The sequence below is a fragment of the Euphorbia lathyris genome, chromosome 2, assembly GCF_963576675.1.
Source record: "Euphorbia lathyris chromosome 2, ddEupLath1.1, whole genome shotgun sequence".
Lineage (NCBI taxonomy): Eukaryota > Viridiplantae > Streptophyta > Magnoliopsida > Malpighiales > Euphorbiaceae > Euphorbia > Euphorbia lathyris.
This window is the reverse complement of record NC_088911.1, coordinates 3870969-3896959: the sequence shown is the minus strand read 5'-3', so window position 1 is coordinate 3896959 and position 25991 is coordinate 3870969. Positions and strand designations below refer to the sequence as shown.

Below are 25991 nucleotides of genomic sequence, written 5' to 3'. Positions count from 1 at the left end.
GTGATTCTGGTTCCCCTATTTCCAAGAAATTTAGCTCGAATGCTATATTAGTATCCTAAAATTGGTCCAGGTCCCGTTAAGTCCTCTCTAAATCCAAAATTTCAATTTTTTTGGTCTGTTAGACCATCTCTAAGTCCAAATTTCAAATTTTTTTGGCATGTTAGGTCATCATTAAATCCAATTTTTTAATTTTTTTTAACTGTTAGACCTTTCTTAAATCTAAATTTATATTTTTTTTCCACCTGTTAGGCCTTTTCTAAATCTGAATTTTTTCTATTAGACACCGATTTAGCAAAAGAAATAAAAAATTACACACCACGTGTAAAATCGCCCTCCCAACCGAGCAATCCTATATTCACCACTGGTCACCTTTACTTGAGTTATGTTTTTAGGATAAAATAAGGTACCAAAGTGTGAATTATGATAAAGTTCAGATACCATTGATGTAATTAATTTGTGAAACTCGTGTTGACCTGTCATTAACCGGTAAAATATGCTAAATTTTACGGTCATCGTTACTTCAGGTATAATTTTGGGACCACTGGTGTAATTTACCTCAATTTGGTGTTATTAAAGTTAGGTATCAAAGTGTGAGCTAGGTAAATTTTAGGTACCATTGTTGTAATTTACCCCAATTTGGTGTTATTAAGGCTCAATTTGCATTGGGTTGAACGATGCCGTTTTAATTGTTCCCCGGCTCACCTTATCCACGTAGCAGTTATAAGTGGGACCAGTAACCAATCCATTGCGATTAATCTAACGGCAATGCAGCATTGGTTGAAATGATCCTAGTGTGTAAGTGTTCACACGATATGGTTCCCTCCCAAAAATTGAAAAATGGAAAGGAGAAGTGTTGATTGTTAGTTTGATCATTAATGGTTGCCACTGCGAACTAGTAGTAATAATAAAAGACCACCGGAAAGAATAGACCGGTAGTTATTTTGTCCAAAACCCTAACATCACCGTCGGCAATCTTTCAGCTACAGTTTTCACATTTGACTACTCGGAGTTCCGGTTCCATAATTAGGTATTTATACTCACCCTTGTTCTTTTCAACTATTTCGGTGCCCACTGAAATTAATGGTTGCTGATTGTTCAGAAATTGGATGTCATGTTTGATTAGTTTGTCTCCGATTCTCTCTGTCTCGATTATATGTTGATATATCAATGTCATGTTTTGTAAGCATTGGAAACTCTATTTTCTTTAGGTTTTTTAAATTTCACCCTTTGTGATCTCCATTTCTTATAGACTTTGATGTTTATATAGATATATGTAGATATATTAATGTCATGTTTTGTAAGCATTGGAAACTCTATTTTCTTTAGGTTTTTGAAATTTCAGCATTTGTGATCTCCATTTCTTATAGACTTTGATGTTTATATAGATATATGTTGATATATCAATGTCATGTTTTGTAAGCATTGGAAACTCTATTTTCTTTAGGTTTTTGAAATTTCAGCCTTTGTGATCTCCATTTCTTATAGACTTTGATGTTTATATAGATATATGTTGATATATCAATGTTGTGTTTTGTAAGTGATATCTCTCAATCAGTAGCCTTGATAGACTGAATCTAATCCACTTGAGATGCAATTAACAAACTGTTGGGGTCGGTGTAGGGTGTCCCTTCTCCGATACTTAAGTCGGTGAAGTTACTGAGAATTAGTAAGCAAGTGACTTAGAAAGTCATGAATTAAGAATGAATGTGTACCTTGTGCTCCTTTGGGAATGACTATTTATATAAATGAGTGAAGAGTAGCTAGTGTTGTGTAGGTGACTATGTGTCAATGCGTGATTTGCCCATGTATCTGTACACTTTTATTCATGTCTCCCCTTTCTGTAAGTTACAATGTATGTTTCAAATCCAGTCATGTGATTTGGACACGTGTCCATGACGGTTATGTTTTTCGCATAAGACTTCTCATTGGTCCACGTGTCCGGCTTCCTTTAGCTTATTATTTGATGTGATATCAGTAAGCATTGGAAACTCTATTTTCTTAGGTTTTGAAATTTCAGCCTTTGTATTGTGATCTTCATTTCTTATAGACTTTGATGTTTATATAGATATATCAATGTCTTGTTTTGTAAGCACTGAAAACTCTACTTTTTTTTAGGTTTTTGAAATTGAAGCCTTCGTGATCTCCATTTCTTATAGACTTATATAGATTCGATTTCAGTTTTGAATTTCGAGTATGTTTACGGGATACACAGACGGTTTATCAGATCTTGGATCTTCGAAGGATTTCATATATTCTGATCCTGAGTTAAATAATGATGATGATGAGGAGGAGGAATTAAATTCTGAACAGATATTATATACAGCCTCGTTTGAGGAACTTGGAAAGAGTACCTTGACGTATGATACTGTTATTTGGGTTTCTATATCATTGTTGCTGGTTTTAGCATGGGGAGTTGGTATCCTTATGTTGCTATATTTGCCTATTCGAAGACATGTACTAAAAAAGGAGATTTCTTCAAGACAGCTCTATGTCACACCTAACGAAATAGTCTATAAGGTACATTGTCTTATCATGTGAGCTTGTCTCTCTTTCTCATGATGGATGCTGTATTGAATTCGTTTATTGTTATTATTTTCTTTGTCTCAAGGTTTCAAGGCCTTCATTCATACCCTTTTGGGGAGTAATATCATTTGAGAAGCGTGTTCCTCTTTCTTTGGTGATTGATATCATTGTTGAACAAGGTATTGATGCAATTTCGGTTTTCATTGGCAAAGACATTTGATACAGAAGAAGAAAACATGATTGTCGTACATCTTTTCTCCTCATGTTTCTGTCATCCTAGAGTGTATTAAACAGCTGCGATCCTAACTTACCATTGTTAGTTGCTACAATTCTTCCATAAATAAAAATTTGAGCTGGTAGATTAGAAACTTTTGCTTGTTGGAATGAAAGATGGCATGAATTAAAAGTATTTTTTTGTTTTTTGGCTTAATACATCATTTGCCCCCTTTGCCCCTGAACTTGTCCAAAAAGCTTGATTGGTCCCTGAACTTTAGCCCCTGAACTTGATTAAAGTGTCCCGATGCCCCCCTCAACTTGCTTAGAATAAAGTCAATTAATCACTCGGTTGCAAAAATGTAAGCTGCATGCGGAAGGTACGTTTCACGCGCCTTGAAAAATTCAAATGACCAAGCTCCGGGTATTGGGGTTCTAATATTAGAGAGCACATGTTTTACGGTCGAGCAAGTAAGAACTTCCTTTTTAATATGTTTTAATCTATAACATTCCCAGGCGTATGCAACACACCATGCAACCAAATGATTAACTGGCTACATTTTAAGTAAGTTGAGGGGGTTATCGAGACACTTTGAAAGTTCAAGGGCCAATCAACTTTTTGGACAAGTTCAGGGGGCAAATGATGGGCATGTATAGCTTCACCAATCACAAACTAATACTTTTTGTGTTTAGGCATACCATGTGATATACTTGTATATTTGTCATCTTTATAGGTTGTTTACAGTCTGTATATGGAATCCATACATTTAGAGTTGAAAGCAGAGCACATGGACGAGCTGCACCAGTAGATGAATTACAAGTCCATGGTGTTATTAACCCTTCACTTCTGAGGAAGGTAATTTGAAGTTGATGCCTTAATTTTTCTTATTGTACTTCTAATGTGATTATCATTCTGGCAAGATAAATGGCCGATTTGTACTTAACGAGTGTTAACTTTTTTGATAGGTTATAATAACAGAGGCTGCAAAAAGTATACAGGATGTTGGACTTGGAAAAGGCTGGAAACCTGCTGGTCTCACAGGGGAAGAAGTTAATACGCCTAGAAAAGGATTGTTGAGTGAGGGACCAGCTCTTTTTAAATCACCGTCCAGAAGCTGGAAGGTAACTGCGGAAATTTTATTTTGTATGATTCTGTGAGCACCGATACTTCTAAGAGGTTGACATACGCCTATCGGATACTCTGGGGATACGGATACGCAGGGATACGTACGGGATACGGCAAAACAAGTATCCCCTTTTTATTTTTTATTTTAATTATGGGGATACGCGGGGGATATGTGAGGATACTTCAGGGATACGTTTCAGAGTTATAATGTTAAAATGGGTAAAGTTAGTTCAGTGGCCATGGGTGTAATTTACCCCTTATTTTAATGATGTGTAGTCATATATGTTTTAGCAATTGAATTGAAGAATATGTATTTGAGAAAGATAAAATAAACAAGCTTATAGAAAGAAGACGCTATATGTGCGGTGTTATTATAACAAAACTTCAGCTGCTTTATCCAGGATTTAAGCTTATGGTTGAATATTGAGATACACATTGGGTTCAGAGAGTAGTGGGGATAATATATCTCCAGATTTGTTATTTTCTCACATCACCGCAGATTTCTCAGGGCTTAGTGCACGCGTGCTTGTGTAATGGTTGAAATTTGAGATGCACAACGGTTCGGAGGATATACGGCTTAGTGTTGTTGTTGAGATGGCTAGCTGAGATCAATTGATTTTTTATTTTTACTTCCAAGCCTTCTGCTTTTCCTAGTTTTCTAGGCATCTAATTTCTATGCACAACATCCTAAAGTGATTCTATAAAAGGAAGTTTTTGTGTAACAAACTCCTAGTAGGAAATAACCACTAAATAAGCAATAACAAGCAAATAATAAGACAATTAACTCCTAATTAATAGCTAAATAATTCCCTATGATTTCCCTTAATAGTAGTTACATATGTCAAGATCACTGGTTCTTTTTTTATTTTTGTTGGTGTGTTGCTCTTCTCCTCACCCTTAATGGGGACGGATTCAGGGGGTTTTGGGGGGCACTTGAGTACCCACTGGTTGCCGGAAAATATAGAAAATTCTATGGAAACTGTGAATGGGGTTTTAATTTAGCACCCTAAATCACGATAAGCACCCCTTCTCACTTAGTCTTGGATCCATCATGGATATTATCTATGTTATGCAGATGACAGGTTCTCCGCGCTATGCGTCTTTGGAGCCTAGAAGTGCAATACGTGGCGAAGTCTTCCTTAATAAGCTTGACGAAGTCAGTAAATCAGTTAAGGTATGGAATCCAATGTTTTATGGAACTCTTTTTCACTAGCGTTTTTGCGTTTCGTATTTCAGTTTCTTTTCTGTTTCCTAGCTATGATTTTTAGAAAATCAGTTAAGATGTGGAATCTCTAATCTGTTTATGGCATTTCTAATGAATGCATATAGAAAATTGGTGTTTAAGTATATTTTGCTTTGAAAATGTTCTATAATGCCTATAATTGGGTTAAATGCACCTTGTCATTGAACTTTGGGGTTTGTCTCGATAAAACCTAACTTTGGTTTTTGTTTCAATAAAGTCACTTAGGTGACTTGAGACGAAAAGGACTACTGGAATCGTGACGTGGCGTTCACATTAGAAATTTTACCAACTAGATTAAAGCTTATAATATAAAAACATATATAATTACACACAATTTACCCGTGATTGAATTTCAGAGACACCAAATCCTTGTGTATTGCATCCATTATCAACAAAAGTTTGCTAATTGTAATAAATTGTGGGTGAAATTTGCAAAACAAACACAGTAGTTAACACCCAAACAAACATAGTAGTGAAATCTTACCCAAATAAAAGGGCGGCCCAGTCGCACTACGCGTCCCCGCTGAGCGAGGGTCCGGGGAGGGGTCCCACCACAAGGGTGTACTGGGGGCAAGCCTTCCCCTGCCAATTTATTTGGCAAGAGACCGTTCCTAAGACTCGAACCCGTGACCTCTTGGTCACACGACAACAACGTTTACCGTTGCGCCAAGGCTCGCCCTCTTGAAATCTTACCCAAATAATCAAACATATTAAAAATACAGTTAATCTAAGAGCAATTCCGATAGTTTTTTTTCGTGTGAAGTCAACGGAGTGACTTTATTGAAACCCAAACCAAAGTTGGATGATTTTATTAAGACAAATTGAGGTTCACAGGAATGACCATTTTGAAACAAATTCCAAAGTTCAGTGGCCAACGGTGCATTTAACCCGCCTATAATTCTGAAGATAATGACTATTATTATTTATATGGCTTAAAGCACTTTTTAGCCCCTGACCTATCCAAAATTTGTGCATTTGGCCCCTGACCTATTATTTGGTCACATTTGGCCCTGGCCTATCCAATCAGATGACATTTCACCCATATTGGATGGAAAATTAACTGTCTTGGAATCCGATAATGACATGCCAATACAACAACAACAAGAACAACAAAGCCTTAGCCCGAAATGATTCGGGGTCGGCTAACATGAACCATCATATAAAACCGTGAAATCAAGTCGTGTCAGCGACACAGATTCTCTCCCTCCACTCTGTTCTATCCACTACCATATTTTCCTCAATCCCCAATAAACTCATATCACTCTCGATCACTCTCCTCCAAGTTTGCTTAGGTCTTCTCCTACCCCTCACCACTACATCCCTTTGCCACTCTTCAGTCCTCCTAACCGGCACATCAAGCGCTCTTCGTCTTACATGGCCAAACCACCTTAGTCGGTTTTCCCTCATTTTATTCTCAATAGATGTAACCCCTACTTTTCTCCTAATTATTTCATTACTCACCCGATCTTTTCTCGTATGACCACACATCCATCTCAACATACGCATCTCCGCCACCGACATCTTATTAATGGCATGCCAATAGTCATTAATAAAAAATGACACATGGCACACAACTAAATTCTAATTTCCACATCAACAATAAGTTTTTAACTCAGTAATAATTAAAAACCTAAAAGCTTGCAGCAAATTGAAATCCAAAATTCCATGGATAATAACGATTTCTTTCGACTTGCTGTAGATTGAAACCCAAAATTCCATGGATAACGATTTCCTTCTACATTGGAGGATTCCTAAACTTGCTGGAGATTGAAACCCAAGATTTCCAAACTTCAAACGATTTCCTTCTATTTCCTTAACTTCAAAGGAAGGAAATCGTCCTTGTAGCTTTATGTTCCTTACCTCCTGCTATTCAAAGGATTTCCTTCGACTTCCTTCTTACGATTCCAAGTATTTTTTTTACTGTCAATGAACATATCATTTGGCCCAAGTCCTTTCGTAGCAACCTTACAAATAATTTTGGAAAAACAAGAGTTTCATACCATTTATATTCCTACCAATTGCAAAGCAACACAAGAGTTTCATGCCATTTATAGTCCTGCCAAGTGCAACCTTACAAATTAAGCACAAACCAATCTACAGGAAGTTAAGGAAGTTGAAGGAAACCGTTCAAATTTTGGGAATCGATGGAATTTTGGGTTTCAATCTACAGGAAATTTGGGAATCGTTCGAAGTTTGGGTTTCAATCTGCAGCAAGTTTGGGAATCCCTCTGTCAGAAGGAAATTGTTATTAGATGGAATTTTGGGTTTCAATCTCGAGCAAGTTTAGGAATCCTCCAATGTAGAAGGAAATCATTATCCATGGAATTTTGGGTTTCAATCTACAGCAAGTCGAAAGAAATCGTTATCCATGGAATTTTGGATTTCAATTTGCTGCAAGCTTTTAGGTTTTTAATTATTACCAAGTTAAAAACTTATTGTTGATGTGGAAATTAGAATTTAGTTGTGTGCCATGTGTCATTTCTTTATTGGTGACTGTTGCCATGTCATTAATGGATTCCCACACAGTTAACTTTCCGTCCAATATGGGTGAAATGTCACCTAATTGGATAGGTCAGGGGTCATATGTGACCAAATAATAGGTCAGCAGCCAAATGCACAAATTTTGAATAGGCCAGGGGCCAAAAAGTGCTTTAAGCCTATTTATATTTCATTTTAAAATATTGTTCATTAGTTCTTGAAATAGAAGGTGGACGTTCCGATATTCGTGTCTAAAGTTTCAGCTCCCTGTCGTTTTAAATCATTCGTTCAAATAGATTTGTTGATGGATATTGTTTTTCAAGATTTGTAACTTTTTGTCTACTTAATGTGCCTTTTATTTTTCTGATCAGAAACTCGAGTCGCTCATCGAGAAGTCACAGAGTGGCACCGGAAGTAGTGAGAAGTAGACACAATATGTAAGATGATCCGAGCAGGTAGAATTATATTATGATTGGTTATTGGAAGAGAGCAGATTTAGAAACGTTATGAAACGAGCTAAATCAAATTCAGAAACGTCACGGCTAATGATGTACAGAATCCAAATGGAGTTTTTCTTTTTGTTAACATAATTTAGGGGGTGTTTGGTTGCTCCTTTTCATGCCTTTTTTGCCTTTTCATTTTAAAAGGCATAGTTCTAGGTGTTTGGTTAGTGATCTTCTGTTTGCCTTTTACACGCCTTTTACAAAAGCAGAGATCCCCAGGTAAAACAAACGGGCCCTTAATTGTTGCAGAAAGGGGATTTTACATTTTTTATGTTGCAGATAATTCATTCATTATTCCCAGCATACAATTTCTTTTGATCTTAATGCAAATCTATCTATAATAATTTGTTAGCTTTGTTCTTTGGGTTTATTTTTGGATCAAGGATCAATTTAGTTTCTGAGGCTGGCTAATATAGTTATTTTAGTCCAAATTAAGTTCGGGTAGTTATTTGGTAATACGTATTTGTAAAGAAATGACATGGTAATATGTAGACTTAGCAATTATTGTGCTCGTGTTGTGTCATTTCGGGTTCGTGTCAAAATGAGTAAACCCAAACCCAATCCAAAAATCTGCATATCAGTTTCATGTTAATCCAAAAATGACGCATTATCTACTAATAAGTTAAATCCAAACACTAAAATTGTGTTGATTTTGTGTCGTGTAATCGGATCGTGTGTACTTTTGCCACCTGTGTTCGACTTCCTTCAAGTAAAGGAACACTCTAGATACATTAGAATCTACATGATAAATGATTTTTCATAGGATACAAATTTTTTAAGCGATACAAACATCCTCAACTCATAAAGATTCCTAATTAATAAAGACTTTCTCACAATTAGTCCATATGTTTTAACCCCTAGCGGATTTGCTGGACTCTGGTCCCATCTAACTTCCGGTTCTGTTTTACAAGTCGATATCAAGAAGGATTGCCAAGATGTTTAAACACGTGGACAAAATTCCAATGCTCGGTTTTCGCTTTTCATTTTTTATTATTTTTTCAATTTCCAAGCATCACAGTATCTTTAGGTTACAATTAAAAAATGAATAAATACAATAATATTCAAACAAAGAGTTTAAAAAATTGGAAAATTCAATTAATAGAAAAAAAAAACAATAAAACAACAAATTACTAAACCCAATCAAGAGATCAATCTGAGAGAGGACTCCTTCCATCCACCATACTTCTCCTCGTCCTCTATATCGACCCCGTGGCCTCCCTTCAAAGTTGTAAAAAACGTTAGACGCTAATCGAATAAATAGGATGTTAACAATAACATTTAAACAATAATATCATTAAAACAACTTAAATTTAAGTTAAATATAATGTGTATAAGTAATATAATTCACCGAAAACTATGAAACAATATCCTTAAAGTATTACAATATATCATTTAACCAAATAGAGAGTATAGTTAAATAAAAATATCTAAAAATAATAAACACAATTTACCAAAAACCACGTAACAATTTTTAAAAGTGAATTATAATAAAGTAAAAAAAATGTTTTTTGTTTTCACTGCTACCCAGGAGGCGTCTAGGTGGATCCTAGGCACTACCGAACCGAAACGACCAATGGATAAAAAATCGAGTAAGGGGCCTAAGCGAAAAAAATCGGAACGAATTCTTAATTTTGAGGAACTAAGCGGGTTCTAGACGGACCAGGGGTAGCGATGTAATCAAACCAAGCCGACCGAGATTTGGTCTGTTCAGGTTTGGCTTGTCAGAAAATTGATGACTCAAGCTCAACATTCTGTATGTGAGCTGCTCACGGGCTTGTTCACGAGCTTTGCTTGTGAGTAGCTCGTTAATTCAGTTCATGGCATCACTCGCTAAGCCTCATTAATTATATTGATTTGAAATTTCTTTAACAGAAAACTACTTAGTTTTAAAACCTATAAAACTAAATTTTATTCAAATCTACATTGTTTTACATTTTCCTTTATAGAAAAGTTATTTGTAAAAAAAATAATCGAACCAAACTTGATCACAAGCTTCACCGTACTCAAGCTCGGCCTGTTTATAAATCGAGTTAAATACAATCGAGTTTTTATTGAGTCAAATACTGAACCGTTGATGAGCTGCTTAGTTCATTTACAGTCCTATTCTATCAAGTGATTTGTTTTTAAACACCGTCTCCCTTTGCCATTGCATATATAAAAAAGATTCATGAATTATTTAAAAAAAAATTAGGATAAAGTATAAAAATATTCCTATTATATCTTTAAAAAATATATATTCCTATTATTTTTGGGAAATATTTTAGAGATGTAAAATTATTTTTCATTAGGAACTATAAGAGTTTTTTTTTTTGTACTTAATCCAAAATAATTAGTGAAATTAATCAAAATTAATTAATTAGTAGAATACCCGAGGAGTAAAATTGAGGGCGACTTTGATCTCTCCGCAATATTCCTCCTCCTTCACAACCTTGTAAGTAGTCGGTGGAACGCTGCCTTCAATGAATACCGTCGCTAAAGGAATCCTACATAATATTGCAAAATTTTACATATTATAGGAATTTTCTTAAAAAAAATGCTCCTGATGTTGAAAACCAAAAGTAATTTTATATGTAACGTTTAAAATATTGGAATTTTACCCTTGAAGTTGACCTAATGCTTTTGACTGTCAATATTATGAATAAAATTACACCATTTTAGACATTAAAAGTGAAATTAATCATGAGTGTTAACGTAAGAGTATTTTTATACCTTACAACAACAACAACAACAAAGCCTTAGTCCCGAAATGATTCGGGGTCGGCTAACATGAACCATCATATAAAACCGTGAAAATCAAGTCGTGTCAGCGACACAGATTCGCTCCCTCCACTCCGTCCTATCCACTACCATATTTTCCTCAATTCCCAATAAACTCATATCACTCTCGATTACCCTCCTCCAAGTTTGCTTAGGTCTTCCCCTACCCCTCACCACTACATCCCTTTGCCACTCTTCGGTTCTCCTAACCGGCGCATCAAGCGCTCTACGTCTCACATGGCCAAACCACCTTAGTCGGTTTTCTCTCATTTTATTCTCAATAGATGTGACCCCTACTTTTGTCCTAAGTATTTTTATACCTTATTAAAAAAAATCATTGACGACATTGAACCTATTAAATTCGGTTGAGAACGTGTAAAGAAATTTATGTATGTCTCACGTGTAGGGGCAGAACTATAGGGGTCGACGGATTCTAGGAAAAAAATAACAAAAACATATATTTGCCATCGTAATTTCCTATTGGAAAACATAAAAATTTCGTGAAAAATTTCGTTATTTGTAGATTTGGTGACAAATTTGATATATGTTTTTCTTATTAAATTTTTTCCATTTGACTCTCGAGTACTTGGTTCTGGCTCCGACACTGTTAATGTGACATATAGTTAATAGCGTAAAAAAATGTAAAATTCCTTTAATATATAAATAATAAATCATGAATTTTTAACTGATTTTGATATGAATAGTTAACTGTTTCGTTAATGAAAGTATAAATATGCGAGATTATAATGGATTGATAACTCAACGTGTCAAATCGAAATAATATGACACAATATGTAAAAATCGAAAAAAAAACTCCACAAGGAATTGAACTCACGTTGCTTCTCCGACAAAATCGTCAACTGTAAATCTGTCACTGTCCATTATTTTGAGAATGATTTGTGTGGCACCCTCCGAAATGCTAAAGAGAAAGGTTTCATTCCATTCTGCTTCACATCCTTTTTCTGCATTTGTACAGATATGGACAGAGAAATAAATACAGATATACGTTATTTTTAAAATATAACTTTCATATAAAACAGCTTTCAAATGAATTGAATTCACAGACAAGAAATAGACACAGACATAGGTACAAAACGTGGAAACGCTACTAGAAAGAAGTGAGTTTTTAAGGGTAAATTACACCCATGACACAAAAGTTTACTCATTTTTACTTTATGACCACTAAACTTCAAAATATAACATAAAAGTGACTCGATTTTACACTTCAAAATGTAACATAAAAGCGACTCAACTTTATGACCACTAAATTTTTGAAGAACTAAAGTTGCTTAGTGTTTATTTTGATATCGTCGGCGGTCATTTTGAGGCATTTATTGAAATTTAGTTGCTATAATATTAGAAAATATAAAGTTGAGTAGCTTTTTATGTTACTTCTTAAACTTTAATGACCACATGTAAAAATAAGTAAAGTTTAGTGGCAATAAGTGTAATTTAACATAGCTTTTAATGATTCAAATACTGAATGAAACTTAATTTTCTGCCCAAAGAAAAGTAAGAGATTATAAAATTTTTAAAGGAATAATTTAGGGTTTCACTATTTACCACCCCACCGCTCCCATTTGGATAATTTTGAACATTTCATATTTTTTTTTCAAAATTGCATTTTTTTTAAGAGAATCGGCCAAGATGATGTCACATCGTTTCGACGCATGGCGGGGGTGGATGTGGCATCCATTCCTGTTATGGGCCGAACGGATGCGGCATCCGTTTTAGGCCAAATTTTGGCCGGTGCAAAATTGTAAATTTTTTTGTGACGAAAAATGCAAAATCGTCATTAAAAATATATATTATTTTCATGAGTTCTTTGATAAAAAAAAACGTAAATTTTAATGTTTCCGACTTGTAATCGTCTATTTCCAGGGTCCGGATTGTTATACATCAATTATTTTTATAATTTTAATTATTGTTGTTCGGGTTTATGATTTTGGAAAGAGAATTTTCAGTTTTTGATCAAAATTATAAGAATGGCAAAAAAGTCCAAATGAGGGCACTGATAAGTAATTTGAGAGCCGTATTTAGCAACCCACATAATTTTAAAAATAACCTCTATAATTTCGCTGATTTACAGATAGGTGTATGTTCGCCCATTTACAAAATCAAGAAGTTTTAGATTGATATTGCCAATTTGACCGTTGATGATCTATTTTGAGGTTATCATTGATCAAACTCACAATGTCAATTTAAAAATCATTGATTTTATAAATGAGTGAGAACTTCAGTACTCTCTTTTCAACAAAAAAAAAAAAAAGTATCGGCACCATCTATATTAACAAAACCACAAGGATTATTTTGAAATTACCGTAATTTAAAAAGCTGTGAGTAGAAGAAAAAGAAGGAAATAAAACCTGAAGCAACAGTGCTTTTCTGCTCCTGAGTCCGGCAAATAATAGTAACATAAGGATCCATCTTTTCTGATTATGAACAAATTAAAATTTAACATATTAAATTAACTATTTTCAATGCAATTAATTAAATTAATTAACTTACTGAGAAAATCAGAAGTGTTGAGGCCTTTTGCTGCAACAAGAAGAACTTGGAGTATCCCTTCAGGCATATTGCTTGTTAATTAGGATCAGACAGAGAAAATACTGAATTTTCTATTTTTGGTATGGAGAAAATATAAAATAGATTTTATATTTAATAATATCCCAAAGGTAGTTTCCAGGTCGTTTCTGCATTATTATCTTGTGAAAAAGAAGAAAAAAGAAAAAGTAACACAATTATATTTACTTGAATGATAAGAAATAAATAAGACACACGTAAATAAATTGATTGAAATAAATGACAAGTAAGCACCGCCGCATCGTATAAAGTATATAAGAACTATGCACCGTGAACTGGTTTCTTTTAGGGTGTTGTTAAACCCAGCCCCAAATTTCCACCCCTAGCCCCGTGAAAGGACGAAAATACCCTTTCATGGGTTTTGGGGAGGAAAAAGCTATTTTTTTTTCTCTCCCGACACGCGGGCGTGTGCCTATCACGCCTCACCTTGTGGTCGAGCGTGATAGCCCCACGCCTCACCGTGTGGTCGGGCGTGATCGCTACACGCCCGACCACACGGTGAGACGTGGGGCTATCACGCCCGACCACAAGGTGAGGCGTGATAGGCACACGCCCGCGTGTCGGGAGAGCAAAAAAAAAAGCTAGTCCGCTATTGAATTAAATCCGTAAATACCTGTTACGTAAAAAAAATTAGTCCGCTGTTGAATTAAACCCGTAAAAAAATTAGTCCGCTATTGAATTTAACCCGTAAATACCTGAATTAACAAAATAAAAATTTAACTAAAATTAACAAAATAAAGATTTAGTTAAACTAAATTAAACAAAATAAAATTTACAACAACTAAAATTTACAACATAAAAATTTAGTTAAACTAAATTAAACAAACTAAAAATTACAAAAAATTAATTAAATTAATTAAAACCCCTCGGACGTATGAACATCACGCCCGAACCATGGTGCGGGCGTATGACCATCACGCCCGAACCATAGGTCGGGCATGATAGCCTCACGCCCGAACCACAGGTCGGGCGTGATATTCATACGCCGGAACCGTAGGTCGGGCGTGATGTTCATACGCCCGACTGCGATTCCGGCGTTTTTAAAAAATCACCCACAGATTCAATTTTTAAGCTTAAATCAAAAAACAAAAACGGTAAATCTTATTATTTTCGCTTTCCCTTTATGGTTGTTGTTACACTCCATGTTTTGGTTCACAAATTAGTCCGGATTTGATCAAAGAGTGTGTAGGGTATTTGAGAGGTTTTGTGTTTTTTCAAATTTTGGGTAAAGGGTAGTTTGATCTTTTCATGGGGCTAGGGGTGGGAATTCATGGCTGGGTTTAGTAATCCATTTCTTTTATCATGGACAAATATAAGATATACATTCGGTATAAGATCCACGAATCAAATAAAAGAAAAACATATAGGATAATGAAAGTTATAAAAGATATAACTAAAAGAAGAAAAAAAAACGCAAATGGTATACTTTTCGTAAATTGAAATCTGTAAGAAAGCTGTCATCATTATTTAGTTTTTCTAATCAATTGGATTTGAGTCTTTTTCTACTGATGTAATCTTAGAGCCAGCCTAGATATAGGTTAGGAGTACGATCGCAGCATTCCTAGTGTAAAGTAAACAAAATTTGTTACTTTATATCTCCGCATCATCAAAAGTAACACACTAAAGTTACATACCATTAGAAAATATTGTTACTTCAATTTTTAGTAGACCCCACTTGTCATAAAATACTTTACATTTACTTAATTAACATACAATTAATAATTTTTACTCAATAATATAATTAATTCAATACTAATTATTAATAAAAAAATTTATCTAATATAATAATTAATTCAATATGCATTATTATTTTAATAAAATTAAATAAATAATTAATTAATTATTATGAAATAAATTAAAATTATTATATGACTAATTATTTATTAAACTATTAAATAGGCTTATAGTTTTTGGGAAAGTATTAATTTAGGCTCCACGTACAAAATAGTACAAATATAGACTTAACGTTTAAAAAATGGTACCAATTTAAGTTTTGATAACGAAATGTGACACATCATTCATATTACTCCGTTAAGTTCCGATTTCTCTCTATGTACATTTGACAAAACTTAACGGAAAACGGATATATGAATGATGTATCATGTTTCATTATCGAAGTTTAAATTTGTACCATTTTTTAAACGTTAAATCTATATTGGTATTATTTTGTACATAGAACATAAATTGATATTTCTCGCAAAACCATAATAAATTAATATCAAATTCATAAAAAAAAAATAATTAATATCAAATACCTTCAACCATACTAAATTGGAGAGTTTTTACTTTGCCAAATAAAAAAATAAAACTAAAGGTGGAAAGAGAAAGTAATATTTTATTGAAGAAAGTGAAAATTGGTTGTTATCAAAATAAGTAAGTTACATCCTCTATAGTGGTTGGTTACAATCTTTTTGTTGAAAGTAACAACAAAATTACATCCACTAGGGATGCTCTAAGACCCCTGGCCGAATGGAACCCTATTTTTTTTTACTATATATACATATTATTATTATTTTAATTATAAATGTAGTTATAATATTTTTTTCATACCTAAAATGAGACCAACTAATATGATATTTCAAGCCTAAAATGGACTCAAATTTTAGTTTTAATCTTTTAAATACAATTTTTATTTTATTAAGAGTCTTTTATCTCTTATTTCATCTAGGGCCCATAAAATGTCAGGATCGGCCTTGTGCAACCTATAGATCCATGGATCTATGTATAAGGTGATATGTTTTCGCTCTTGCTAAATCCAAAAAAAAAATGTAAATGAAAGAGTTATTGCTGACAAATACAAACCAAACGGAATTCGATGAGATGTATAGATTTCAACTGAAAGGAAAACACTGACAAAAGAAAAAACATACTAAAAGTGTGGGGATAGACACATAGATGAGATGAGGAAGAAGGAAGACAAGCTTCCTTTCCCTCCTCCCATAGTTACTTTTGTTTAGATAAAACGACAGATTTGTTGTCACCCGCAAAAAGGAAAAATGCAATAGATTTCAAGAAGCAAGATCTTCGTTGCTCAGTGAAGATGACTAACGTCGATAGAATGCTTTCCACAATTGCGAGGAAGACGTATTCTCTTCGTATCTCTGTGACTTTTGTATCTTTAGCGATTAGATAGGTTGGAAGTGATCAGAGATATGAAATATTGAAGAAGAAGAAGAGAAAATAAGGAAGGTACGACGGTTGTTAATTAAAATATAGCTTTTAATGGACAAAATTAAAAGTTCAAGAATTAAAGTGGTTTGGAATATCATTTCTATCAATTATACATGAAGAGTTATTTGTTATTGGAGTAATCATTTTGATCAATGTTAAAAATGACCATTATATTAGTATAGTGTAAAGTTTAGAGAACAGTAAAGTTCGATTTTAAAGTTCAATAATAATAATGAAAATATGAGCAAAGTTCAACGACCATGGGTTAAATGCGCCATTCGTCACTGAATTTACATGGTTGTCTCAAAATGGTCACCCGGCTAAGGATGTAAATGGAACGAAGATTCCCCGTCCCCATTGATGACCCGTCCCTATAGAAACAGAAACTCCCCGATAAGGATCCTATGGAATAGGGATGTGGATAGGTTTGTCCCCCGTGGTTTGGATGAGGAAAGCTATCCTCGTCCCGTAGGTATCCCCGTCCCCACCCCATTAATACTCGACTATTCCCCGCAGTAATTGATTTTTTTGGATGATTTAAATACATTTTAATTAGGTGATTGATTGTTTTTAATTTTTAATTTTTTTTAGTTTGGAAAATTTGAGAATGATTCTTGATGCTTGATATAATTAGCTACTGCTTCTTAAGAGTTTTAGACTTTATTAATTTTATAAAACATAAACGGTAATTCCCAGGAGAAATGAGAATGGAGAAATAGGTTTTGGAACATCTGTAAACAGTGAATGGGGATCCTCGCAGGACGATGATGGGGAAAACTTTATCCCCGTCTAACTCGTGAGGACAGAGATAAGGAATCCTCAACTAGTCGGGGACGGGGATGGGGAATACATTCCCGTCCCGCCGTGTTTACATCCCTACACTCAACTACAATTTGTCTCAATTAAATCACTTAACTTTGAGTTTTATCTCAATATAGATCATTCCGACGATTTTAATAGTTAAAAGGCATCGAAATGATATCATGACTGTCATGTCAACATGAATCAACTCAGATCTCTGACCGAAATGACACATTATATCCACATATGCGCCACCTGGCTACTATTAGGGATGTAAACGGGGCGGGGCGGGGCGGGAATTTGGTTTCCCATCCCCGTCCCCGTCCCCGCCATCTAACTAAATGGGGACAAAAACTGTCCCTGTCCCCGCCCCACGGGGATCCCCGTGTGTACGGGAATCTCCGTCCCCGTTTATCCATTTAGTACAAAATTATCAATTATAAATTCAAAATCACCTAAAAATTGAAATGCACCAATACCATATTCATAATTCCATTTTAAAAAAAATACCAAATCACATAATCATCTAAAAATACCAACAAAATTAGAAGCCGAGAGGTGTAGGCGGCGGTCGAGAAGCCGATTCCTATTTACGGTGCCGTGAGAAGTGTAGTCACTAGAGATACGAACGGCGGTGCGAGGTCGGGGTGGTGGTGCGAGGTCGAGGTGGCACCGTGCGGTGTGCGAGGTGGAGGTTGGCGGCGGCGATGGAGTGGAAGATAAAATAAAACCCTATATTTTCTGGAGAGCAGAGAAGATAATGGGTAGAGAGAAAGCAGGAGATAATCTAAGAATAGTGTTTTTAGGTTAACAAAAGAAAATAATTAATTTAAAAAAAATTATAATATTTAAAATTTTTAATATTTTTTAATTAATTAGTGAATGGTTGATAAGAAATAGAATTGGTTTAGATGGTTAAGACGTTTGGTTGTGTATCAACTGGTGATAGGGGTCAAAAGCCCCTATCTTTGGGTACGGTTTTAGGACGGGTTTTAGCGTTATTTAGTTAATAAGCGAGCAATTCTCGCATTTAAATGCTTTTGTGTGAGTTAGTTAGAAATTGGAAACGTTTTATTTACTTTTCGTTGTTTAGGCTCGTTTTATGATCAATTTAGGCAAATACGGCCAAAATGGCATGCATATTATAATTCCGTTATCTTTTGAAGTTAATTGATCCGTCAAAAGTCGCACCAAACGAAGCGGTTGCTCAAATAAGCGATTGGCGGGTCAATTTAGCCCTTGGACTAATGTTGTTTGGAGTTTATGTGCGTGTGCAGGTTAAAATATGATCAATTTCAGGTAAAAATCGAGTCTCGGGGACCCCCGGTAGTCGCTCGGCGAATTGAGCATCGGCGCGCAGCCCGGGCGCTGCTCGGCGAGCAGCCCAGGCACTGCCCAGGCACCGCACAGGCACTGCCCAGGTACTGCCCAGGCACTGCCCAGGTACTGCCCAGGCACTGTGCCTGCTCGCCGAGCAGGGCGCTGCTCGTCGCGAGTAGCCCTGCTCGCCGAGCAGCTCGCCCTGCTCGGCGAGCAGACCTGCGGGAATTGGTCAAAAAGACCAATTCCGCCCCCACGAAGCCACGATGGACCCCACGACTTCCTACATCAATGGGGACACGAAAATAGGTCAAAAAGAGGGCCGAGCCGCGTCTATAAATAGGGTTTTTCCAACGAAGCTGAAATAAATAAATAATAATAATAATAATAATAAAAATTTGCCACCGCAAATCGTTAAGCTTTTGGCGATTGCGATAAAATCCGTAAGTTTTCTTCTCCACCCTAACTTTTTGAACTTGTACTTTATGGTTTGTGATGCAATGTTGGAACTTATTGCATATTTTTAGTGTGAGGAGGAGGGGTAGACAAACTTACAAAAATTGTATAATTTTTAAATTTTTGTTGCGTCGTGTCTAGTTTAGTTTTGCGTTTTCCGGGTTTTATTTAGGTTTTGCATGTTTAGGATCTAAAACCGTGAACCTCCTTCGAATCTAAACTTCGTTATTTGTCCTTGAGGGCTGAGAACCGAATCTAAGATTGCATGACAACTAGTTTAGGTGTAGGACACAACTCTTGTATCTGTAAAAGCATGAGCTAAAGTTTGCATTTAGACCCTACTTTTGAAGAAATGCTAAAATCATTACTTAGGTAGATAACTTAAGAATTGAAGGCATGTGACATTAAACTTGAGTTTGGGGAAAACTAGTGAACACAAAATTGAAACCCAAAGAATTGTGAGTTGAATTTGAGCCTAAGAGCGAACATCAAAAAACTCTTTTTCTTGGCATTTTTGTATGAATGCTTTGACTTGTGGAAGATTACAGATTTTGCACCTAATACTGTGTTGAACCTACATGCAATGGTTTGAGATGATAAACGATGAATCAGCCTCATTAGAATTAACCATTTTCTTTACCTTATTTTTTCTTTTTTATCCACTCTAGGAAGCCCCTTTGAGCCTACATTTTTGTAGTTTATAGATTTTTCTTTCGTTCTAACCTGTTTTTGCAAACCACAACTTGGTTTGCTATTTAACCCAATATATTTTGCAAAGCTCAATTAGAGCTTTTGTTTTCTAGCGCTTTATCTTTGTTTATGGCATTACAGTAGCAAGCCAAAAGGCTAAGAAGTGAATGAGCATCACTATCCCAAAAATCAAAAAAAAAAAAAGAGAAAAACAGAAAAAGAAAAAAAAAACAAAGAGACGAACAAAAGGGAAGAACTTCATTCCCCAGTTCTTAAAAAAAAAATAAAAAACGTCTCAAGAAAACATCCCAAAAAGAAAATAATAAGGGATGAATAAAAAGCTCAGTCACTTCATATTTGCTAAAGCCATTTAAACTTAGTTTTTGTAGCACTAGAACTATTAACCCTTGTTGTACCTTTAACCCTCTAACCACATTACAACCCCGATTAGAGGCTGTTTTTGATATCATCGGAATCATATAGCATAGTAGAGGAACGCGGATGAACGTGCAAAATCAACGTAATCCTAAGCAAGAACATAAGCCGAGAGTAAACACTTTAGCCACCAAAATTGTGTGAAATGAGTGAACTACCTATGGTGAGGTGTTTTACTTAGCGATCCCCTCAAGCTCGTTTAATTGAACATGTGTCCTTTTGATTAAAACTATGACCTATGATAATTGAAATGCGGCTTTTGGATACCGTGTCTCTACTTTGTATTTCCGAATGCATGTAATTACAGATGCTCGAAATTGTGTCAAGCACCTAGTCAAACCGGGAGGTTTTCTAGCTTGCTTGTGATTGCGGGTTTAGTTTTTTTTAGTTTACTTGGGGACAAGTAAAGTTTTAAGTGTGAGGAGGTTTGATAGGGGTCAAAAGCCCCTATCTTTGGGTACGGTTTTAGGACGGGTTTTAGCGTTATTTAGTTAATAAGCGAGCAATTCTCGCATTTAAATGCTTTTATGTGAGTTAGTTAGAAATTGGAAACGTTTTATTTACTTTTCGTTGTTTAGGCTCGTTTTATGATCAATTTAGGCAAATACGGCCAAAATGACATGCATATTATAATTCCGTTATCTTTTGAAGTTAATTGATCCGTCAAAAGTCGCACCAAACGAAGCGTTTGCTCAAATAAGCGATTGGCGGGTCAATTTAGCCCTTGGACTAATGTTGTTTGGAGTTTATGTGCGTGTGCAGGTTAAAACATGATCAATTTCAGGCAAAAATCGAGTCTCGGGGACCCCCGGTAGTCGCTCGATAAATTGAGCATCGGCGCGCAGCCCGAGCGCTGCTCGGCGAGTAGCCCAGGCATTGCCCAGGCACTGCCCAGGCACCGCCCAGGCACTGCCCAGGCACTACCCAGGCACTGCCCAGGCACCGCCCAGGTACTGCCCAGGCACTGTGCCTACTCGCCGAGCAGGCCACCAGAGGCCTGCTCGCCGAGCAGGGCGCTGCTCGTCGCGAGTAGCCCTGCTCGCCGAGCAGACCTGCGGGAATTGGTCAAAAAGACCAATTCCGCCCCCACGAAGCCACGATGGACCCCACGACTTCCTACATCAATGGGGACACAAAAATAGGTCAAAAAGAGGGCCGAGCCGCGTCTATAAATAGGGTTTTTCCAATGTAAATTAGACATCTTTCGTTTTTGTAAATTATTTTAGCTTTCCCCTTGTAATTCCTCTTCATCTTCTCCATCTTCCTCAACCTCCATTGAAGCTCCTTCAAAGCTTTCTACCGAGGAATTACCAAGGTCCGTCCTTAAGATCAAGTCGCCGGCTGCAGAGTAAACAGGTTCCCTGAAAGGGATTTTTGTATCTCCTTTTATCTTTCCATGTTTGTACTCTTTGATACAGTTGCCGAACTTGACTTATTGTATCTTGTGACAATTATCTTCGCCTTTAATAACAATTTAGCTCTTGTTTTGTTCTATGATTATTTGTCTAATCTCTGTTTTACGCTTTATTCAATTGGTTTAACTCATTCAAAAGCCCCAAAATCTAGTAGGCACATATTGCGAGCTGAATCTGACCTAGTCAGAGCCTAGGAGATTGACAACCTCTTAGTTGATTAAGCGCCAATTTACTGAGCCTTAGACCTAGTTTCGGCCTTAGGGAATCACGCGCTAGGAACCTCAGGAGGGTAAGTAGGGTTAATCGCCTTGAATACAAGTGACTCAGATTAGGTTTTTATTCAATAGACTTGATAATCTATCTTGATTATTATCGTTCATACCATGTTCCTTCGAATAGTTTCATTAATGAAAGATCAATTAAGGGTAGAGTAACTTAGTTAGGCGTAGAATAACTTAGCTAGGATTAGATAACTTAGTTAAGAATTAGATAACTTAGCTAGGATTAGCATAATTCAACCTAGGAGTAGATTAATTAAACAAACCAAACTCAAAACCCCCTAAGCCTAGATAACATCCGAGACCGAGTAGCTTGATACTTGCAGAAATAAATCCTGTGGACGATAACCTGGACTTAAACCAGAAATTTATTACTTGATAACGACGGGGTACACTTATCCCTTAGTGAGGTTTCGCAGAAACCGCATCAACTGGTCAGAGGTCTGATCCTCCTCATTCACATTTTAAGTATATATTTTTCAATTTCATATCTAAACGGGGTTTAAACGGGAAATCCCCATCAGGGCATTATGGGTACGGGTACGGGAATCCCCGCGGGGCGGGGATACCATTTCCCGTCCCCGCCTACGGGGACCATATTGGTCCCCGTCCCCGTCCCTGCCAAAAAACGGGGCGGGGCCCCGACGGGTACCGATATTTCCCGCCCCAGTTGCATCACTAGCTACTATATGTCTGTTATTCTTATGGAAAAAAATTACGTTTGTTTTTTCATAAAAAATAATTGACACATAGTTATGACGTATCGTTTTGGTCAGAGATCTGAGTTGACATGTCATCTATGGCATCAGAATGATGCCTTTTAACCACTGAATTCGCCGGAGTAACCTAATTGAAAAAAAATTCAAAATTGAGTGATTGAGATAAATTGAAGTTGAGTGACTATTTTAAGACAACCATGTAAGTTGAGTAACCAATTATACATTTAACCCGTTAAATTTACCCTATTTATGATGCGGACATCCTAACTAGGGCCGCCGCCCAAACACGCCCTGGCGGATCCTCCGACGCCACATACCACATAAGCAACGCAAGCACCTATCAGGGCGGATCCTAGGGATGTACAAGTGGAGCGGATCCAGGCGCATACGAGAGGGGCGGATCTCAGATTATAAGAGAGGGCGTATCAACTTCTATTCCTAGGCGGATCCCCAGGCTTACTTCCTCACGAAGTAAATCACCCCCCTGACATTCCGTACCTGCACCTCTGTACGAATTGTCTGGGCGTGTTACCTATTTTACCCTTTTTGTCTATCGCTTTGTTGTAACCCTAGTAGGGGTAGTCCTGGTCTTTATTATCATTAGGGGATGTATTTAAAACCCCACTTTTGTAAGGATAGGGCAACTTTTTATCAATCTAAAATCATTCTCTTAGAGAACCAAAGGTTTATACCTTGTTATATTGGGATTCACTACTTCTAGTTTAGCTAGAGAAGAACCTCTTTGTTGGTTTACGATTAAAACCGTCATTTATCGCTTTCAATCTGTATCAATTTAAATCATATTTTTTTCTCCACAAAAATATAATTATATTTAAAAAATGAATATTTTCCCTACATTAAAATTGAGCATCAAATTAAGTTTTGAAAACTAAGGGCTCGTTTGTTTTACCTACTGTTTGTTGTTACAATTTGCTGTTTGCTGTTGGTAAAAATTGATTTTCTAAAAAGCATGGATTCCTTGTTTTTATAAAAGAATAATTTTCAGGTGTAAAAGGTAAATATGAGATCACCAACTAAATACTTAAAACTCCCTCTTTTAAAGGCAAATATAAACATTAAAAGCAACAACCAAACACCCCCTAAATCTTATTATTAAAAAGTAAAAATTAAATTCATTCAAAATTAGATATTTCATCCATTTCCACACGGTTCCAATTAATCATGCAACAAAAAGAAAAAGAAAAATACCTTTTTTTTTTCCTTTTAATGGAAGATTCCTAATAGAATAAAGAGTAATGACTAACAAAGGAAAGTTGATCATTATCTACAACAAACTCAATTATGTAATTGAGGGCCGACCCGTTGAAAAAAATTCTTTTACTCTTGTTCATGAATTTTTTATATATGTCAATTTCTAACACCAACACGTGTTTGAATTTATGTGATCTAAAATTAATTAATGGTCAAAATTGCTTTTGAAGTTAGCAATTAAGGTCAGTTTAGTTCAAATTGAAGTTTAGGTATCAATCTAATCCTAAAATTGGCAATTTTGATAAATCGGTCCAAATTTAATAAATTTTTAGGTATTAAAATTGATTTTTTTTTTTTACTAATTTGTCAATTTTTATCAATTTCAAAACCGAGTTGATAAATAAAATTCAATTTGAACTAAACTGATTATATTCGTAAATTTTAGAGCCGCTCCTTACTCAAGCCCACCAACTTCCATCTGGCTTGTCACGAACCACACATCGTACGTGAAGAATCGGCTCTGATATCAATTGTAACAACTTGACTAAATAACATGTGATATCAATTGTAACAACTTGACTAAATAACATGTGGATATTGTCCGCTTCGCGCAAATTCAACACCTTGGACTTCACGGTTTTAAAACGTGTCTACATGTATTAAATACACACCTTACAAATAAGCTCAGTCACTCTGTCTCCATTTTGAATCTGGGATTCAGTTTTTCCTGCCTCCATTGTCATCCTTTGGGACAGCTCTTTGCTCAAACCTTCTACTCCCGTCACCAACTACTTGACCGGGTGGTTACACTAAACTACGCATTTGTTATTATTTTTTAATCCACATGCAAAAACCTAGCATCATATTCACGTATCATTTTCAGTTAGAAATCAAATGAAAAGTTAGATGATTTTGATATTAAAATTTTAAGTTTTGTGGTGTTAGTATTCGATTCTTGATACTTGGAAGCTCTCGAATGCAATAAACTCAAACACGATAATATAGTAGCACAAAGAAATTTTGCTTAATGCATTAATAGCCCATAAACTTCGCCCAAAAGCCGGTTGACATTCTAAACTTATAAAATGTCTTGTTAATCTTCTAAAATGACATGATTAATTCTCTAAATCTACAAGGCAGAACATGATTGAATTTGGATAAATTGAAACGTATACTAACTTTAAGCTAATTTAGGGGCCTATAGACCGTTATAAGTAAATTCAGAGGGCAATGGGCCACTTAAAATATATTAAGATAACCAATAAGTCATTTTAAGTAAATTCAGAGGGCAATGGACACTGATGAAATACTTTATAAATTTAAGGACTAGTCAGCTTTTTGGACAAAATTCAGGGATGTTTATGTATTAAGCCAAGAAATTTCAGTATCTTGTTTAAAAAGAATTTGCATGAATATTCTGGGCTAAATACCAATTTAGTGCTCTTTAAAAAAAATATTACTTGAGAATTTTTTTAATAAAAAGATATAAAAAAAATTATGTATGATTTTTTTTTCAATTAAGTATAAATATTAATATTAAATAAAAATTCTAGTAATAAAAATATTTATTGAGATAAGGGTCAAATTTGATCCCGATTTAACGTATAAAATAGTTCAAATTTAACCTAACGTTTTCAAATACAGTAAAACCTCGATAAATTCATATCCTTGGGACCGGAAAAAAATATTCATTTATTTAAAATCCAAGCAGGGAAGTCAGGAATTAGGATGGATTGGATTGGATCAGGAGAGTTAAAAGTGACACTTATATTAAGTCGACCAACATTCTACTGGATGAATGTTTAAATGGAAAGGTTGCTGATGTTAGTCTCTTTAAGCCAGAGCAGTGCTTCAAACATTTCAGCCAGAGCTGTCTAACACGCCACGGGACAGCATCCGACTCTTCCTGCAGCAATTGAATCACGTATTTAGAATCAGACTCGATCCAGATGTTGAGCCATCCCCTTTCCCAAGCTATGTCCACGGCAAAAGCAACTGCTCGTAACTCAGCAATGTGAGCTGAAGCGGACTGAAGAGGTGAGCAAATGTTAATATATATATATATAAA

At 35.6% G+C, this 25991-nt stretch overlaps 2 protein-coding genes across 4 annotated transcripts; one reads left to right on the top strand and one right to left on the bottom strand.

Annotated features, from left to right (window-relative positions):
* The first annotated feature begins 834 nt into the window (after window positions 1-834).
* On the top strand, window positions 835-25991 carry LOC136220837 (uncharacterized). Of its 3 annotated transcripts, none has more exons than XM_066008648.1 (7): window positions 835-1027; window positions 2116-2517; window positions 2609-2702; window positions 3471-3592; window positions 3703-3858; window positions 4938-5036; window positions 22983-23302. In XM_066008648.1, exons 2-7 carry the CDS (start codon window positions 2194-2196, stop codon window positions 23151-23153), a joined length of 966 nt encoding a protein of 321 aa, XP_065864720.1. In that variant the 5' UTR covers window positions 835-1027; window positions 2116-2193; the 3' UTR covers window positions 23154-23302. The 3 variants fall into 3 exon arrangements, with proteins under 3 accessions (XP_065864720.1, XP_065864723.1, XP_065864721.1); XM_066008651.1 differs by lacking the exon at window positions 22983-23302 and adding an exon at window positions 25635-25991 and having other exon boundaries at window positions 837-1027; XM_066008649.1 differs by lacking the exon at window positions 22983-23302 and adding an exon at window positions 7955-8437 and having other exon boundaries at window positions 840-1027.
* LOC136220289 (elicitor-responsive protein 3-like) lies at window positions 9041-13490 on the bottom strand. The gene is made up of 5 exons (XM_066008095.1): window positions 13352-13490; window positions 13210-13275; window positions 11679-11805; window positions 10455-10569; window positions 9041-9304 (listed from the first exon to the last, which is right to left on the bottom strand). The coding sequence occupies exons 1-5, from the start codon at window positions 13416-13418 to the stop codon at window positions 9227-9229; spliced, it is 453 nt and encodes a 150-aa protein (XP_065864167.1). The 5' UTR covers window positions 13419-13490; the 3' UTR covers window positions 9041-9226.